At 44.5% G+C, this 19,028-nt stretch overlaps 1 protein-coding gene across 4 annotated transcripts in view; it reads left to right on the forward strand.

Moving 5' to 3' along the window:
- LOC137433372 (collagen alpha-4(VI) chain-like) overlaps positions 1-19,028 on the forward strand; it is a 282,309-nt gene that overhangs the window by 47,317 nt on the left and 215,964 nt on the right. For all 4 annotated transcript variants that reach the window (XM_078786122.1, XM_078786124.1, XM_078786123.1 and 1 more), the window contains exon 4: positions 10,847-11,051. In XM_078786122.1, coding sequence (XP_078642248.1) covers positions 10,847-11,051 — 205 coding nt within the window. The remainder of the gene's footprint in view (positions 1-10,846; positions 11,052-19,028) is intronic.

Below are 19,028 nucleotides of genomic sequence, written 5' to 3' on the forward strand. Positions count from 1 at the left end.
CGAAGTACTGAACTGTAATTTTACTGTCCGTAATCCCAGTCGTAATTTAACTTTTGTTTTTGTTGAAAAAAAATTTGGCTAATGTGCAAAATAAAGAGATACTTCTGGAAAACGTACAGAAGTTTAACACAGTACTGTCCATGAATTGAGTTCGATATCAGTTTCCATCACTTTCAAGGATCAATTTATTTGTTTTGAAATGTCAAATGTGGTTTTTGTTTCTTTTAAAGGTCACATAACAAAATCTCGAATAATTTCAACATAATTCCAATGAACTTTTGGTTCTAAGACATCTTGAAATGTAAGTTCACCCCCACAAAAAAAATATTCCATATTAAATGCCAAGTCTGTATATATACATATATATGTATATACATATATAAACAGTCATCTGAAAAAGTAAGTACACACCATGTAAACTTTTGACTTTTTCAACATATTCCAACATACAGCTATTTGATCTTCATTTCAACAATATTGATCGATAAAGATGATATAATATAACAAATATCATGAAACATTTACATTTTGTATCTTGGAGATGGCGTGAATCTTGGAGATGGCGTGAAGCTGGAAGGTGTGAAAACATTTTGCTACCTCGGAGACATGCTGAATGGAGAAGGTGGATCAGACTCGGCAACGGTTGCTCGAGTGAGATGTGCATGGAAGAAGTTTCGGGAATTGAGTGGCATGCTGATGATGAGGGGAGTGTCGTTGAAGCTGAAGGGAAAGGTGTATGCTGCATGTGTGAGAAGTGTTATGATTTATGGGAGCGAGACATGGGTAATGAACGTAGAGCAGCAACGAAGGTTGGAAAGGGTGGAAATGCGAATGGTTCGACGGATGTGCGGAGTATCGTTGAGAGAGAGGAAGACAAATGATAAATTGCGAAAGATGATGGGAATAGAGCCTGTGATTGATGCTGTGAAGAGGAACAGGTTGAGATGGTTTGGTCATGTGTTGAGGAAGGATGAAAGTGACTGGTTGAGAAGAGTGATGGAAATGAATGTAGAAGGAAGTAGAAGACGGGGAAGACCGAGAAAGACTTGGCTAAAGATGGTGGAAGAAGAAATGCGGGCAAGGGGGTTAACAAGGAGAGATGCAGAAAATAGGGCAAAATGGAGAAGATTGTCATGGGGACCGCAAGGCTAACCCCCGCTCTAGCAGGGAAAATGGCCTTTAAAATGCATGTTGTTGTGTTGTATTTACATTTTGTAGTCAATTGTATAATTTAAATAAACATAAATGCAAAATTCGCATGTGGAAAAAGTAAGTACACCCCTACGTTTATCATTACTTCAAATACATAAAATTAGAATCAGGTGCACCAGCTCAGGTGCAAATGATAAGAACATCGTTTGAGAGGATCTTGGAGGAACCTGTCTTATTTAAACCTCAGACATTTCGTTTGGTTTGCTCTTTGTTGTTGAAGTGTGCGGCGTCACCATGCCGATATCAAAAGAGCTCTCTGATGCATTCAGAAAGAAGGCTATAGATGCCTACGAGTCTGGGGAGGGATTTAAAAAGATCTCCAAACAATTTGAAATCAATCATTCGACTGTCCGCAAGATCAGTGGAGAAGATTCCATACAACTGCCAACTTGTTCAGGCCAGGCCGCCCCAGCAAGTTCAGCCTGACAGCAGACCGCAAGATGCTGAAAGAAGTCTCTAAGAACCCCAGAATGTCATCACGGGACCTACAGGTAGTTCTTGCCACAGTTGATGTCAAAGTGCACGAGTCTACCATCAGAAAGAGGCTGCACAAATTTGATCTACATGGGAGGTGTGCCAGGAGGAAACCTTTGCTGTCCAGAAAGAACATCAGGGCAGACTAAAGTTTGCCAATGAACAACTAGGCAAAGACCAGCACTCCTGGAACAATGTGCTCTGGACAGATGAGTCAAAGGTAGAGCTATTTGGCCACAGTACCAGAAGACATGTTTTGGCGAAAACCAAAGACAGCATTTGAGCACAAGAACCTGATACCAACTGTAAAGCATGGTGGTGGAAATATTATGGTTTGGAGCAGCTTTGCTGCATCAGGGCCTGGGCAGCTCTCCATCATAGAGTCCACTATGAATTCTTCATTGTACCAGAGGGTGCTTGAGGATAATGTGAGGCCATCTGTCGGAAAGTTGAAGCTCAACCGAAGGTGGACCTTGCAACATGACAATGACCCTAAACATACCAGTAAATCCACCAAGGAATGTCTGAAAAGACACAAATGGAGGGTTCTGGAATGGCCAAGTCAAAGCCCGGATCTAAATCCCATTGAGATGTTGTGGGGGGGATTTCAAACGAGCTGTGCATGCAGGAAACCACACAAACATCGCACAGCTGAAAGAATTCTGCATGGAGGAGTGGGCAAAAATTTCTCCCAGTCGATGTCAGAGACTGGTATACAGTTATAAGAAACGCCTACTTGAGGTTGTTTCTGCCAAAGGGGGCAATACCACCTTTTAGAGCCAAGGGTGTACTTACTTTTTCCACATGCGAAATTTGCATTTATGTTTATTTAAATTATACAATGGACTACAAAATGTAAATGTTTCACCATATTTGTTATATTATATCACCTTTATCTCTCAATATTGTTGAAATGAAGATCAAATATCTGTATGTTGAAATATGTTGAAAAAGTCAAAACTTTACATGGGGTGTACTTACTTTTTCACGTGACTGTATATATATATATATATGTGTGTGTGTGCAAAACGTACCATTGCTGGGGTACACATGACATAAATTGTGGTTTGGTTTCTCCCAGTTTTAAACGTACCAACTATCTTGACTTTATTATCTTCATGGGGCTACAGCGTAAACAATTTACTTGCTGAACAACTGACAGATTTGGCATCAAGGAACTTGTGGATGTTTCCTCCTCCATGACCCGAAACATTTCCTCTCAGCAGAAACCACGTTCGCATTTTCAAAAATATGATTGGCCTGACTTCACAAAGGAAACTAGAACGGCACTCAGTCGAGAGCATGGTGAACATTTTACGTTTTGTATCTCAGGGTAGACCGGAAAATCACAATACAGAATCACATTTAATCAAAATCAATCACAGGAATCACCATAGGTCCAGCTTTCATACCCTGATCTACCCCTCGTTTTTGGCCACATCTCCCAATGGTGAAGAATCACTTTAAAAATTCTACTAGCTGGATCCGGATCTTCACCAAAATTGAATCGATTCTTCCTTGTCACAAACACAGCCTGCCCAGTGCCCACCAAGTTTCGTCCAAATCCATCCATAACTTTTTGAGATATCCTGCTATGTATCGTTTTTGGCCCTATCACCCAATGGTGAAGAATCACTTAAGAAATTAAATAATTCTCATATCCGAATCCATCTTCAGATCTTTGCCAAAATTGAATCGTCCTTGTCAGACACCCAACCGGTCCTCCAAGTTTCGTCTGGTCCGATGTATCGGTTTTGGCCCTATAGATATTGGGAGCAATGGTGAAGAATCGCTTAAAAAATTCTAGTAGCCAGATCCGATTCCGAATCTTCACCAAAATGTAATAATTTCGTCCTTGTCACATATGCTACATCAATGGCAAATTTCGTCCGAATCCGTCCACATCTTTTTGAGATATCTTGTTCACAAATGGACAGACAGACAAATGAAAAATCACTCATAGACACTTGGCAAAACAGAACAAATTAGAATGGCACTCAGTAGAGGATCCTTTTGACCTCAAAAATAATTGGTGGTTGAATTCAGTGACCTGATTTGCAAATCGTCTTCAAAGTTTAAGTTAATCTGATGAAAATTGACAATTTTAGAAATTTGGCCTACGTTGACCTTTTGGCCTATATTGACCTCAAAAATAGTTGGTGGCTCAATTCAGTTAGCTGATATGTAAATCGCATTCAAATTTCAAGTGAATCAGATGAAAATTGAGGATTTTAGAAATTTGAATTTGTTTTTGACCTTTGGCCGATGTTGATCTCAAAAATAGTTTGTGGTTGAATTCAGTTAGCTGATATGATAATCCTATTCACATTTCAAGGCAATCGGAGGAAAATTGAGGATTGTTTGCATTTTGAAAAAAGTGATTGACTTTTGGCCTATGTTGATCTTTTGACCTATTTTGATCTCAAAAATATTTGGGGGTCGAATTCAGTGAGCTGATATGCAAATCGTCTTCAAAGTTTAAGTTAATCTGATGAAAATTGACAATTTTAGAAATTTGGCCTACGTTGACCTTTTGGCCTATATTGACCTCAAAAATAGTTGGTGGCTCAATTCAGTTAGCTGATATGTAAATCGCATTCAAATTTCAAGTGAATCAGATGAAAATTGAGGATTTTAGAAATTTGAATTTGTTTTTGACCTTTGGCCTATGTTGATCTCAAAAATAGTTTGTGGTTGAATTCAGTTAGCTGATATGATAATCCTATTCACATTTCAAGGCAATCGGAGGAAAATTGAGGATTGTTTGCATTTTGAAAAAAGTGATTGACCTTTGGCCTATGTTGATCTTTTGACCTATTTTGATCTCAAAAATATTTGGGGGTCGAATTCAGAAACCAGATATGCAAATCGACTTCAAATTTTAAGTTTATCGGATGAAAATTGACAATTTTAGAAATTCAGCGTATGTTTTTTTTTTTTTTTTTTTTTGTATACGGAATCGAGGCTCATGAAAAAGCGAACATTTATCACACAAACAAATCAAACAGACAAACAAAGTATATAAAAAGGGTAGCAGCAGACAAGATGGGGAGAGAAGGGGAAGCACACAAACACAACATTTGAGAGCAGGGACATCGTGAGATGTGTGGGAGGGAGAGGGCTTGGGGGCAGGCGGCGTAGGAAGGGGGGGGGGGGGGGGGTGGATTCAAAAAAGTGGATTTGGGGTGAAATTAGCGGGGGTACAAAAGATCAAGGTTTTGGATGGGGGAAGATAAGAGAATAAGAGATGGTGGTGAACAGCTGTTTTAAAGACCTGGATGGAGGAGCGGGATTGAAGAGAGTGAGGGAGTTTGTTCCAGAGGCAGGAGAAAAGAGGAATGAAGGAGTGAAGGTGAGCAGGGAGTCTTGATTTTGGCAGTTTAACCATAAGAGGGTTGCAGGCAGATCTTGTGCGACCTGTAGGAATATTTGGGGGACAGAGCCCAGAGAGAGCTGGGGGAGCAAGGCCGGAGAGGAGTCGGTGGAAGACGGAAAGACCACCAACCTGCCTGCGGTGAGTAAGTGAAAGGCCCTCGGAGATATCTTCATCGTGGGAGATTCCAATGATTCTGAACGCTTTGGTTTCAACAGCGTGAAGACGAGCTAGTTGTGAGGCAGGAGCACCAGCCCAGAGGGGAGAGCAATATTCCATTGAGCTGCGGATGAAAGCGTTGTATGTGGTGAGGAGCTCAGGTGTGCCAAGGAAGGACTTCGCACGACGGAGGATGCCCAGTCGGCGACTGGCTTTGGAGGCCAGATTTGAAATGTGGTTTTCCCAGGAAAGATCATGGCAGATAGTGAGACCCAAAAGCTTGAGTGACAGAACTTCTTCAAGAGGATTTTTCAGAAAGTAGATGGGAGGGTTGTCCAGGCAGTCTTTTTGGAGAGACAAAGTGAGAGTGTGAGATTTGTCAGGATTGAAAGACATGTTCCACTTGTTTGCCCAGTCTGTGATTTTGTCCAGGTCTGCAGAGAGTGAGGAGGCTGCAGACTGCCGATCTGAGGGATGAGGAATGGAGCGGTAGAGAGTGGAGTCATCAGCAAAGAGATAGAGAGGATTTTCAAGAGAGTCAGAGAGATCATTTGTGAAGACCAGAAAACGCACAGGGTCCAAAACACTGCCTTGGGGAACTCCAGCCTGAACAGGAAGAGGAGATGAGAGAAACCCATTCAGGGCCACACGTTGACTATGACGAGAGAGGAAGTCTGCCAGCCATGCGTGGAGTTTTCCATGGATACCATTGGAGGGGAGTTTGGCGAGCAGAGCGGGGTGCCAGACCGCATCGAAGGCACATGATATGTCAAAGGAGACAGCTATAATTTCCTGTTTGGCATTGAGGACCTCCATCCGTTGTTGAGATAGCAGAAGCAGCATGTCCAGAGTAGAGTGACCTGGTCTGAAACCAAATTGATGATCAGAGATCAAGCCATTGGAGAAGAGGAAAGATTTCATATCCGAAGCAATGATGGATTCCATGACTTTGCTGATAATTGGGAGATGGCTGATTGGTCTGTAGTTTCTAGGATCTGTTTTTGCACCCTTTTTGTGTAAAGCGGTGATGTTGGCTGATTTCCAAGCAGATGGCAGATGACATTGAGCAAAAGAGAGGGTGAAGAGAACAGAGAGAGGGAGTGAAAGAGCGGAAGAACAGGATTTTAGGATCCGTGGGCTGATGTCGTCAGGTCCAGTTGCAGAATCAGAGTCGAGGGTTGACAGAAACTTTTCCACCTTGTCAGGAGGAAAGGACACGGAGTCCAGGAGCAGCTGGGTACGACTGGGTACGGTGGGTACAGAGAGGGATGGGTTTGGGACACAAGATTTAGAGGCAAACACAGAGTTGAGGCATTCATCTTTTTCACGTGCGGAGTCAACTGTGTAGCCGTTTGAGGTAAGGGAGGGGATGGAGGGGGAACAAACACCAAAAACAGATTTGACCAGACGCCACCTGGATTTGGAAGAGGGAGACAGATAAGAGAGTTCGGTCTTGAGAACGGAGAGATATTGTTTCCTGGCTCTCCTGAGGGTGGACGCACACTTGTTTCATGCTTTGTGAAAGGAAATGAGATTTCCTTCCATTGGATTTGCTTTCCAGGAGACGAAGGCAAGTTGTTTCTGGGCAACAGCCTCACCACAAGATTCCGTGTACCATGGACGGGAGGAAGGGTATGACAACTGAAGACGAGATGGGATAAATCTGTGCATGAGAGAGAGCAATTTACTTTGGAAGAATTCCCAGGATGAATTGATGTCAGAGGCGGTAGAGATGGGAGACCAGTCCAGATGATTGATGGCTGCTTGAAGACCATGCCAGATGGCCTGAGTGAAATGCCAGACTCGTCGATGCTGAGGAGGCTCTCTGAGAATGGTCAGAGAGATGTCCTCTTTAACAAGCACATGATCAAATGAGCCGATTGGAGCAGAAGAAGAGCAGCAGACATTTTCAGGGAAGTTAGTCATAACCAAGTCTAGAAGAGAAGATGCTCCATTGACTGAGATCCGGTCAGGAAATGAACAGATTGTGTCAGTCCCAGTGAGTTGCAGAAGTCCTTTGCTGAGGTGCCATGGCTGGTGAGAGAGGAACCCACACCCAGCCAACTGGCATGGTGACAATTGAAATCACCACATATGAGGAAGAGAGAGTTGGGATGAGTAGATAGAAGTTGGTCCATATTATCAGACAGCGAGATGTAGATGGAGTCATCACTGTTTGGTGGATGGTACAGCACACATATGAACAAAAGGTGGGAGCAAAGGGGAAGCCGTAGCCAGAGGTATTCCTGGGGGTGCGGTGGAGAGAGGGCAGTGCAGGGCGAGTGAGGAAGAGAGTTTTTGATAAAGATTGCAACCCCACCTCCAGGACGAGGCTCAGGTCTATCATATCAGAGGAGGGAGTAACCCGGGAGAGATACTAAGGAATCAGAGACATCATGAAGGAGGAAAGTTTCTGTTAAGCAGCTCACGTCTGGTTTGTCAGAAGCAACCTGTATGGAGAGATCAGTCAAGTTTGAGCGAAGGCCCCGGATGTTTGAGGTCCATACCGTTAATGAAGAGGAAGGGGGAGCATCGGATACAGAACAGGGGGGGGGGTGGGGGGGAGGGGTAGCGTAAGATGTGGAAGAGGAGGAAGAGGTAGGGAGAGCTGTTGAAGGTGCGTCAGAGATTTCAGAATAGCTCGGAGAAAGGGAAGGATGGGGCGGACAAAAGGTTTGATGGTGATTGGGTGAGGCACAGTGAGGTGTTATTTGAGGAGGGGGAAGAGCGAGGCAGAAGGTTGGGGGAGATGGAGGTGAGAGTTGGAAGGGGGAAGAAGTGGGGAGGACGCTTTGAGGAGGAGGGATGAGAAGGGGGAAATGGAGAAGAAATGAGGGTGGGGAGATTTGAAAGGGAGGGGTGAGGGGGGAGTTTATGAGGGGAGGGGTTAGAGGGGAGTTTAGGATGGAAGGGACAAGGGGGGGGATTTGAAAGGGATGGGAGATGGGGGAGATTTGGAGGGGAGGGGCGAGGGGGGAGTCTAGGAGGGGAGGGGTGAGGGGGAGTCTAGGAGGGGAGGGGTGTGGGGGGAGTTTATGAGGGGAGGGGTTAGAGGGGAGTTTAGGATGGAAGGGGCAAGGGGGGAGATTTGAAAGGGATGGGTGATGGGGAAGATTTGGAGGGGAGAGGGCAATGGGGAAGATTTGAAAGAGATGGGTGATGGAGAAGATTTGGAGGGGAGGGGCAAGGGGGGAGATTTGAAGGGGAGGGGTGATGGGGAAGATTTGGAGGGGAGCGGTGATGGGGATGATTTGGAGGGGAGGGGCGAGATTGGATTTTAGAAAGTGTACGATTAATGGGAAACGAACATTTATTGCAAAATGAGTTTCTTGTGACCTTCGAGTCAAAAATACGTTTGAGGACGCTGGAGGGGGGATGGAGTGCAGGTGAGTTTAGGGAATGTATGAAAGAGGCACTGTAAGAGATGGAATTTTTTTTTGGAATGAATAGATTTGGTGAGCAAGTCAAAAGCCACCTTTTAAAGAAGAAGAAAAAGGTGTTATTATATACGACAGAATACAGTACTTCAGGGGAAAGTTTAAACATTTTAAAATTTAACAGTGAAAACTATCTGGGGAAATGGGGGTGAAACACGTGGTCGAAGAATGAACGAACGAATAAGAACAACGAATAAACGAATAAGAACAGAGAAGGAAATGTTTTTTGGGTTTTGTTTTTTTTGAGTTGAGATTTTAAACAAGGATGTATGGGGTGAAAAGACTGGGAAAAACTGAGTGAACGAAAGTAATTGGAGCACAATCGTTGGACCGCTGAGAGAAAAACAAAGCCTCAAGGTAGGACACGGTACAAGGCCTCAAAAGACGCGACACGAATTAACCGACGATTTTCTATACAGGTATGAAAGATTAACACCGAGAATCTTCCTAGAGACACACTATAGGTACACACACCGAAAGATAAATGCAGTTTCGACAAAAACACAATTGTGAACAATTACTTCGAAAGCGTGAGAGCGTGAACAGCTTCGAAAAGACGTGACCTCGCCGACAAATATCTCGCGAGATCATGTTGGTTGACCTTTTTGCCTATGTTGACCTTTTTGCCTATGTTGACCTCAAAAATAGTTGGTGGTTGAATTTAGTTTGCTGATATGAAAATCCTATTTAAATTTCAAGTCAATCAGATGAAAATTGAGGATTTTAGGAATGTGAAAAAGTGGTTGACCTTTAGCCTATGTTGACCTTTTGACCTTTTGACCTCAAAAATATATAGGATTTTGTCGGACCACGAACTCTACAATTTGGTGAAGTTTCGTGAAGATCGGTTTAAAATTGTGACCTGTACGCAAGCATAAGTGAGTGGACACACACACACACACACACACACACACACACACACACACACATACACACACACACACACAAACCGGAGCGATCACCATACTTGTCAAAAAAAAAATTTCCCAAGTAACAAACAAACAAACTGGTGAAAACATAATCTCCCTTCACCTTTGGTGGTGGAGGTAATCAAGGTGAGGATCAACTCCATTGACCCTCTTTCCAGCAACTACAAGTAGTTTTGCTGGCTCCTAAAGTCTGCTGCTATAAACAACATCCCACAAGGTTTCGAAAAGGCTACATCCAGTATTAGGTTACATGAGAGAAAAACTCTTTCAAGAATGGAAATCTTTTGCAGACCCGGACTCCGAAGAGAGAGACCCGACCTCTTGCTTTCTTTGATTCTATACGTTATCAGAGATGGAATGAAACAGTGAAAAGCATGGACTTCACCCACTGACCATATGGGTAGTTGCAAAGTCTGGTAGCTCCAACATCATGTTGGTACTCCTAGTTAATTCCACTCCAGCATCAGCTACCTCACGTCACTGTAAATTATGTGGCCTCCAAACTCCTCCAACACTCCTAGAATATCACGTCAAAGAAAATCAGACAGAAAGGTTTCTGTTTTCTTCCATTTTCTGATCTGTCTGCTCCATATACCAGCAATTAATTTGACACTACTTTCAAACACAAACTCCAGGAAAGTATCTTGTCAAGTTGGAATTCATTCCAGAGTTCCTGAAGAACTCTCGACCTAAAGGGTAAGCCTGGCTAGCTTCATTCTTCATGAGCATCCACTCTACAGGTGATATATTTTCAATGCGGAGAGGTCAAGGTGATCACCATCCTGAGAGCAGATTGTCCACAAGTTACTATGGGGCCCTTGATTTAATAAGGCAATTATCTGTTGTGTGTGTGTGTGTGTGTGTGTGTGTGTGTGTGTGTGTGTGTGTGTGTGTGTGTGTGCGTCTGATAATTCTAGAATTGAAAACTGCTTGTCCAATCTCCACCAAATTTTGCATACATGCTTGGGATACCCAGGGTCAGGTCATGGGCATTAAATAGTCCCCCCTCCCACCCGGGTTCATAGGGGGTGAGGGGTGGGGGAGTAATTTCTCCATATAAATGTGTATCCTGTAGCGCCACCTGATGGTGGTGGGAGCGGAATTGCAAGTCAGCTGGGGAGATGACTTGCAATTTTGCACTGTGTACCTGGCATAGTAACAGTGCTTTACTGACCGCTGCTAAAGGGACGGGGTGTTATGCTCCCATAGGGAGCGTGTGTTTCTGGTAAAAAAAAACAACAAAAAAAACACCCTCCGTGCAGGTACAAAGGACAGCAGAATCGTTAAAGGACGCCGGCACAGAGGTGTTTGTGGTCGGGGCTGGAGATGCAGACATCACCGAGATGAAAGAGATGGGTAGTTTGCCATCTAACCTCCATGTTTTCTACAAGAACAATTTCAAGGACTACCTGGGAAACGTTGATGAAGTCCTCGATTCTCTGTCTACCGTGATAGATTTAACCAGAGGTGTGTTTTCTCTTTTCTTGCTAGCTCCTTGGACAAATGAATGCAATCGCTGACTATCAGATGATGTTGGTTTCGAGAGTAGCTACAGTATTGCCATCACATAACAATCCCTACATCACTGCCTCCTGTCTAGGGCTAGGCCTAGCTAGAAGTATTAGAAGCTCCGATATTTCATTTCTGCATAAGTATAAGAAGCTCCAATATAATTTCAGGGACTTCTTGCAGCTTCAGTTGTCTTTCCTTCTTTTCTTTTTTATCAACTTAGAGTAACCAATCACAAATGCAGATCATTATAGAATGCTGTTATTGGAGATGTCCATGCAGTTTGTAAGAAGTTGATGATCATGTACTGATATTATAACATTGTACTTGGGCTGCTAATTTGTAGAGTCTCAGTATGTGGCTACACTACAGGAGTAATCAAGTACTGTTGTAACCAGTGGAGTGTTTGTAGAATCTTGAAGCAATAACTGATGAAGTGTGAATGAGGCAGTGATGTCGGGATTGTTATGTGATGGCAATACTGTTAGCTACTCTCTGAACCAACATCATCCCTTCCTTGTTTAGGACCTTTTTTAGACTGTAGTTTGTCATCCCTACATTGCCTTTTTAATTTAGCATACATTTTTTTATTCACTTGTTTATAATTCAATCTGTTGCTATGTCGGGTGGGTAAATGGAATGTGACGGTTTTCAGAAAGCAGCTGCAGCTAAAGGCACGCTGTGGTGGGGGAAACCTTGGGTGACACGTGATCTGAAAGTTACCCAGTTTTTCCTGTCAGTGTCACAAGAGACAGTATGGAGAACTGGTCGGTGCCGCAACACGTGTTCGCGGTAATGGCATTTTTTGAATGCAAATTGGTAGTGCAGGCGCAGAGAAGATTTAGACGTGAGTTTGGTGTTGCACGGCACGGTAGAATTCCCTCTCGTAACATTATTTTGAAGTGGGTGGAAAAATTCAATAACACCTGCAGTGTTTGTGATCACTTTGTTGGCAGTGCACGAACGGTCCGCACACCGGAGAACATTGGCAGAGTTAGGGGAGAGGTCTTGTGGAGTCCAACTCGCTCTGCCAGGTGTCGGCTGTGTTGAACATATCGGTCGCGAGTGTTTGCCATATTCTGCACGATGACCTCAAATTTCATCCCTATAAATTTCGAACTGTGCCGATGCCGAGTCTGAAAGAAATCGATAGTCGCTCGACTGGAATTTTGTAAGCAGGTCATGGACATTTTGAATGAAAATACAGCATGAATGTATCCGTTTTGGTAGAGGCCAATTAAAAGATGTAAAAAAAAAAGAAAAAAGTACAGATTAATAAATTGCATTGTACTGCTATTTTTCAACTGAATGCGTTTTGCTTTTTATTCAGCCCAGTTCTCCACAATAACGCTTTAAAAACCGTCACATTCCATTGACTCACCTTGGCTAATAACCACTATGGAATCTTTGTTAAATGCCTAGTATCATGTGGTGTTGTACCTCACTCGGTAAGCACATCCTTGTTTACATCCCCCAACCTCCCCACATGAACTGTTAACGTCCCATGTCCTTCCTCAGGAAAATACCAATCTTAGGACCAGTCGAGATGCTTCTCTTCATTTAATGATGTTTTGATTTCGGCCACAATTTATTGAGACTGTGATTGAAGCAAGAAATCTGGTGATTTGTGTCTTCCGAACATGTGATCATCACATTGGATGAATGATCAGATATCTGTTTCCTTGTGGGTTTGTGAAGTTTCTTTTTCCCTCCCTCGTACATCAAGCTCTATTTGAGAATGATTTTGTCATTTTTTGTCGAGGGCAACAACGTCAGAATTAGCAGCAGCATCTCCAAGGTTGGAGAGCATTGCTCTCTATTTAAGGTCTTGCTCTTATTGGCTCGTTTATCTGAGCCATAGAGATTTGTGAATATGGATTTCCTACCTGATTGGCATCACCTGCTTGATTAATAATTACGTACAAAGGTGATTTGAATATTTATTACTGTATATACGATTCATTGAAATGACCTTCAATCGTTTTTAATGCTCTTTGATAAGATTTACTTTATTTACCGACTCGTACAATGATACACATATTACTCGTATAATAATGCGCCTAAATCTATATAATTATATGCTTGTTCGTCGGTCCGCCTGCGTGTGACATTCCGTCCCACTCATTGGTTGGCTAGCTGGTCTGGCTCGACCCACAATTTCAACCTGAAAAATCATACGGCCTCCATGTTGGTGCAATGCGAAGGCAAAGACATCTTTGGAGCTGCCCTCCCTATAAGTTTTCCCTTCAGTGTAAAATGACCAAAGCAACTGTTAAAGGGTCACCAACTGTCGAAAGGTTGAGGCCGACAGGCGTCACAGGCCTTGTCAAGGCGGCAGTAAGTATAGGCCTCAGACTTCAGTCCCGAGGCTTCAGGCATCTGGTATTAGCCTATGGGCCAGTGCAATTGGAATCTATCTGAGCTATACAACCCTGATGTATCATATATGCACGTAGGCAGTGGGCATGTTTTTGCTTCAAACCCAGGTAATTTCTTATACACCTCCCAAATAACTATAAGTGGCATTCTCTCGATCAAGGGCTTTCACTGCGGAGGTTGCGCTGGTCCTTGCTATTATTATCCTCGCATGAGGAGAGGGTATTGCATTTGAGTCAGCTTGTCTGTCTGTTTGTCTGTTTGTTACTTTCCAGAAAAGATTCCGGCAAGTATGTTGATCGGTTGGTTTGTCTGTCTGTCTGTCTGTCTGGTTGTCTGTTTGTCTGTCTGTGCGCATCACTACGTCTACACCGTTGTGCATAGAATCGCCAAACTGTACACACATATTTGTCTTGCCCTGGAATAGACCGCCCAATTGATGACGTCATCAGTCACGTAGTTCGGGCGCCATCTTGGAAAAACCGAAAAACTTTGCACCTCTATATCTCCGAAAGTGCTGAATAGAAAAAATTGAGACATGGCTCATTGTAAAGAACTCTCCATGGGGAATAAAATATGTTAATGATGATGTCATAGGTGCTTCCATTATGACGTCATAATTCGACAAGTACAAAACTTCATCTGATCAAGATGAAATTTCTTGAGCATAATCTAGGAATAAATTAGTTTAGATAATGATGACAAAATAGATGATAGTAAACAAATAATGATGACGTCATCGGTCACATGGTTCGGCCACCATATTTGTCCAAAATGGCCGATTAAAAAAAGTATATTTCCGCAAGTCCTCGGTCTCTGACCGATTTTTAATCTGTCTGTCTGTCTGTCTGTCTGTTTGTTACTTGCCGGAAAAGATTCCGGCAAGTATGTTGATCTGTTCGTTTGTTACTTGCCGGAAAGATTTTCCGGCAAGTATGTTGATCTTAGTGGGGGGGCCAATGTAGCAGATTGAAATGCCCGGTGAAATTGCTTGTTAATTTTTGGACACTGGTTGGGCTGTCTTTAGGGATGATATAAGTTCTAGAAAAAATATGTCTCCAATTGTTTCAAGTTCTTTATGGCGGCCATTTTGGATTTTCAAAATGGCGGATGTCGAAAACGTAAAATTCCATTATCTTGGCTTCTAAATGACCTAGAGTTTCGATTCTGGTGTCCAGTTGTACATTTTTGGGGATAGAGAATTGAATGAAACCTTCTTTAATAACCTACAAGGGATAAAAATAGGTTTTTATGGCACAGCCGAACCAGTGTCCAAAATCTAACTTAATGCACATCTATCTTAATTGTTATTTGTTATTTGTATGTTCCAGATTCGTGACCCTGAGCTATGATGGAGCCAAAAAGCAAGAAAACCAAGAAAGAAACTGATTTCACACTTTGCATTCAGTGCCAGGATCCCCAAGGTGCACTAGTGACTGAGCCAGCACTGGGCTCATATGCAAAGTTTCTCCAGTTCATCCAGGAGAGGGCACGATATGGTGATGCCGACTTCAAACAGATCAGCGAACGATTAAGCTGTTTCACTGCCACTGACTTGAGGAACAATAAAGCAAAGTGGCACCGGGCATGTTATGGATCTACATGCAACACTGCTCACCTGGAGCGTGCTAGAGTTCGCCACCAGAAAGCCTGCGAACATGGCGACACCCAGCATCTTCATAAGAGGTGTGGACGTCCTTCTTCTGCACCTGCCGCTGCAAGTACCTCAGGTTCTACGCAAGACGAGACTCTTCGCTTCACACGTTCATCATCAACTCCATTCAACAGAGACCTTTGTTTCTTCTGTCAAGAGGTCACTAAGGAAAGTGTACATGTTGTATGCACGTTCAACGCAGGTAAACAGCTGAAGAAAGCTGTTGAAGAAGGCAGCAACCACAAGTGGAAAGTTCAGCTGAGTGCTGCCATCAGTGCACATGATGCTCATGCGATCGACGTCAAGTATCATCTCCCATGCTGGGTGCAGAATGTCCAACGTGCTCCCAAGAGTGGGACATCAAGTGATGACAAAGAACACATACTGCAAGAAACTAATGTTATCAAAATAGCCGCAGACATTGAGTTTGTCAGCCTTGTTCGCTCTCTACTCCAAGCTGGTGAAATTCTCAACATGTCTGACCTGAAGTCGGTTTACTCCAGGATTCTTGACAATAATGGTGTGCACAATGTCCCATCACCTACTACCCAAGGCATGAAGGAGAAAATCAACTCTCACATTGATGACGTTCACTTCATGAAACCAAAACGTCGAAACGAGTCAGACTGTGTATTCTCCACTGCCGTGCGTGATGCAGCTGTCGAAGATGCAATGACGAAGACAAATGAAAAAAACATCGAACAACTGTTTGAGAGTGCCTCTGTTCTCCGCAGTGCCATTGCTTGTCAGAACAAGCACCCATGGCAATTTGAAGGAGAAATGAACACTGATGATGCTGAAAAGCATGTACCCAAAGTACTCTATGCTTTCCTCCGCTGGCTACTGGAAGGACCAGCCACGAGCATTGAGCCAGAGACTATGCGCTCAGCCACTATTCATCGAGATGTTATAACCATCAGTCAGAACATCATGTACGGCTACAAGTCAAAACGCCAAGTCACGTACAAGCCCAAAGAGCCAGATGCACCATTCCGCCATCGCTTAGAATGGCCACAGCAGCTTGCCGTTGCCATTGTAGTCCATCAGTCCACCAGAAACAAGAAGCTTCTGGATTTCCTGCATGGGTTCGGTCTGTCTGTTGATTATAGTCGGATCTTGCGGTTGGAGACACAGCTGGCCAACTCAGTCATAGAGTCTACGACAGAACAGGGTGTATACTTTCCAAGAACCATGCGCATAGGGACGTTTGTCTTCTTTGCAGTGGACAACAGTGACTTCAATGAAGACACACCTGATGGGAAGCGGACACTCCATGCTACAGCCTGGGCACTCTACCAATGACGGGAACATGCACCCTCCACAGATGAACATAGAACACTGACACTACATGACCGAAAGGCCAGACACCGCTCACTCAAGGTTCTGACTGCTCCAGACTTTGTTCCTTGCCAAGCACCAAACAAACAATCTGCCACAGGTACCACGTATAGCTTCAAGACACGGTCAAACCCAGATGTCACCAAGCCGTACTCTGCGACGGACACAGTGTGGCTACTTTCACGCACAATCATGCGAACAGCTGAAGCTGAGGACGTACAAGACGACATCATCCCACCAGATGACCAGCTGCAAGCTGCAGAACCCCAGCATGCTGACCCTGTTGGGTCACTCGTCCACGATCCAAAACAACCACCTGGCAGTAGGATCAAGCATCACGATATCCCAACTTGGACAGCCTACAACTCACTGCTCTCCTCTTCGAAGCCTCTGACAGAGGTCAACGCCCTGCCATTGGTAGCAGCACCAGCCCATGAATGGCAAACACTGATAACAGTCTTGAAACAGACACAGCAAATCAACTGCATGGTCATGGGTCCCGATAGGAAGACAGTGATCACCTTAGACATGGCCCTGTATGAGCGAGCCAAACAGCTGGAGATGACCAGAGATGACTGCAAAGGCAAGTGGGTACTGCGACTAGGGGAGATGCACACTGTGATGGCTGCACTGAGGGCTGCTGGGAATGCCATAGAGGACAGTGGTCTTGACGAGGCTTGGTCTGAGGCTGATATCTATGGCCCAACAACGACCAGACAAATACTGGAAGCCAAGCACATGAAGAGGGCTTTGGAGGCCCACATCACCACTGTCCAAGCCCTCTTCGACCTCTATGTGGACGAATTCTTCCAAGAGCATCCCCATCTGAGGGGCCCATGTACCCAGTCAGCACAACAGGTTGCCCAGAGCTGTCATCTACACAACCGAGAGGAGATGACAAGCGCGCAGAACAACATGCTAGCTGTCCTCGAGTCAAACGAAGTCCTGGAGGCCATGGCAAAGTTTGATGAGAGGAAAGAAGCCAAGAGTCCACTGTTCAAGTTTGTGCGACGCTACATGCGGATGATAATGCTGATATACACATTCATCCGTGCCACCCGTGATGGACAATTTGAGCTTCACCTGTCTTCACTGGATGAGATGTGCATATACTTCTTTGCACATGACAAACAGAAATATGCCAGGCTGACTCCCCGGTACCTTGCAGAGATGAAGGCCCTGAAGATGACAGATCCAGGGATCTACCAAGAGTTCATGGATGGGAACTTCAGTGTCCATAAGAATGAAATCCCCTTCTGTGCTGTAGGTGTGGACCATGCACTGGAGCACATCAACAGGATCATGAAGGTGACAGGGGGTATTGTGGGCATTACCCAGAATGCCAGTGCCCGCGAAAGGTTCTTTCTGACAGCACCAGAGCTGAGTAGGCTTGCTGAAGAAGCCCGTCAGATGGCTGGCTCACAATCAGCTACACGCAAGGAGCACCACGACCTATCAACCACAGTCTGGGCTCGGCAGGAAGACAGCATTCGTCGACTGAAGAATGTGATCAGAGAGTCCATGAATCCCATGACGCATGAGGGTGAAGACCTGACGACTATCATCACCAAGGTGGTGATGCCAGCTGAAGTACAGAAGGATGTCTGCAACCAAGATGAGATTGGTCAGAAAGCGTATAACATGTTTGTTGCAGAGCGCATCAACACAAATGAAATCAACCTTTGGGCCAGAATGGGAAAGGTCAAACTGAAGATGTGGAAGAGTGCCAGGAAAGCTGTGAAGCACAAACTGGCAGACAAGGTTGTAGAGCTGAAAGACGACAGGTCACTGTTTGCGCGCATGCTGATCGTGGCCCGCTCACGACCAGAGATCAACTTGAAGGATGCCATAGGTCAATATGAATTCACCGCGCTTCCACGAACCCTCTTTGCAATGGCTGGGACACTACTACCATGCACAGACAAAAGCAAGCTCATGGGCATCCTAGAAGATCTACCCAAGAAGTCAACTGGCACTGGTCAGCAGCCAGACGACGACAATCCTGAACATACTCCACCCCCTCCCAAGAAGGTGACTGTCATAGATGGCATGGCATTAGTGCAAGCAATGGGTAAGCCACAATGGGTCAAAACATGTGCCCAGTGGGCTGGCCATTTCAATGCAACACTGGACTGCAAGACCAACGGGTATGATGAAGTCCACCTCGTGTTTGACCGATATGATCTGCCAAATTCACTGAAAGAGGCCACACGGGAGAGGCGCCAAGGTGGCAAGCCGCCCACTGCTTACCACGTTCAAGACAGCACCCCGATTGGGAAACTGACAGCAAAACAGTTCCTGTCGCACACCAACACCAAAGATGAGCTAACTGTCTATCTGGCAAAGAAAGCTCTGTGTCACTTTGAGGGGACTACCAAGGTCTTCATCGTCACTTCAAGGCAGGATGTCTTCTCCAACTGCATGGATGTACAGCATCTCCGTAGCTCCCAGGAGGAGGCTGATACGAGGATCTTTCTTCACAGTCTAGATGCCGTCCGAAGAGGTGCAACACAGCTGTACATTCAGTCACCTGATACTGATGTATTCATCCTAGCACTCCACCGGTA

The sequence above is a fragment of the Myxine glutinosa genome, chromosome 10 (genome assembly GCF_964187855.1).
Source record: "Myxine glutinosa chromosome 10, kmMyxGlut1.1, whole genome shotgun sequence".
Taxonomy (NCBI): Eukaryota; Metazoa; Chordata; class Myxini; order Myxiniformes; family Myxinidae; genus Myxine; species Myxine glutinosa.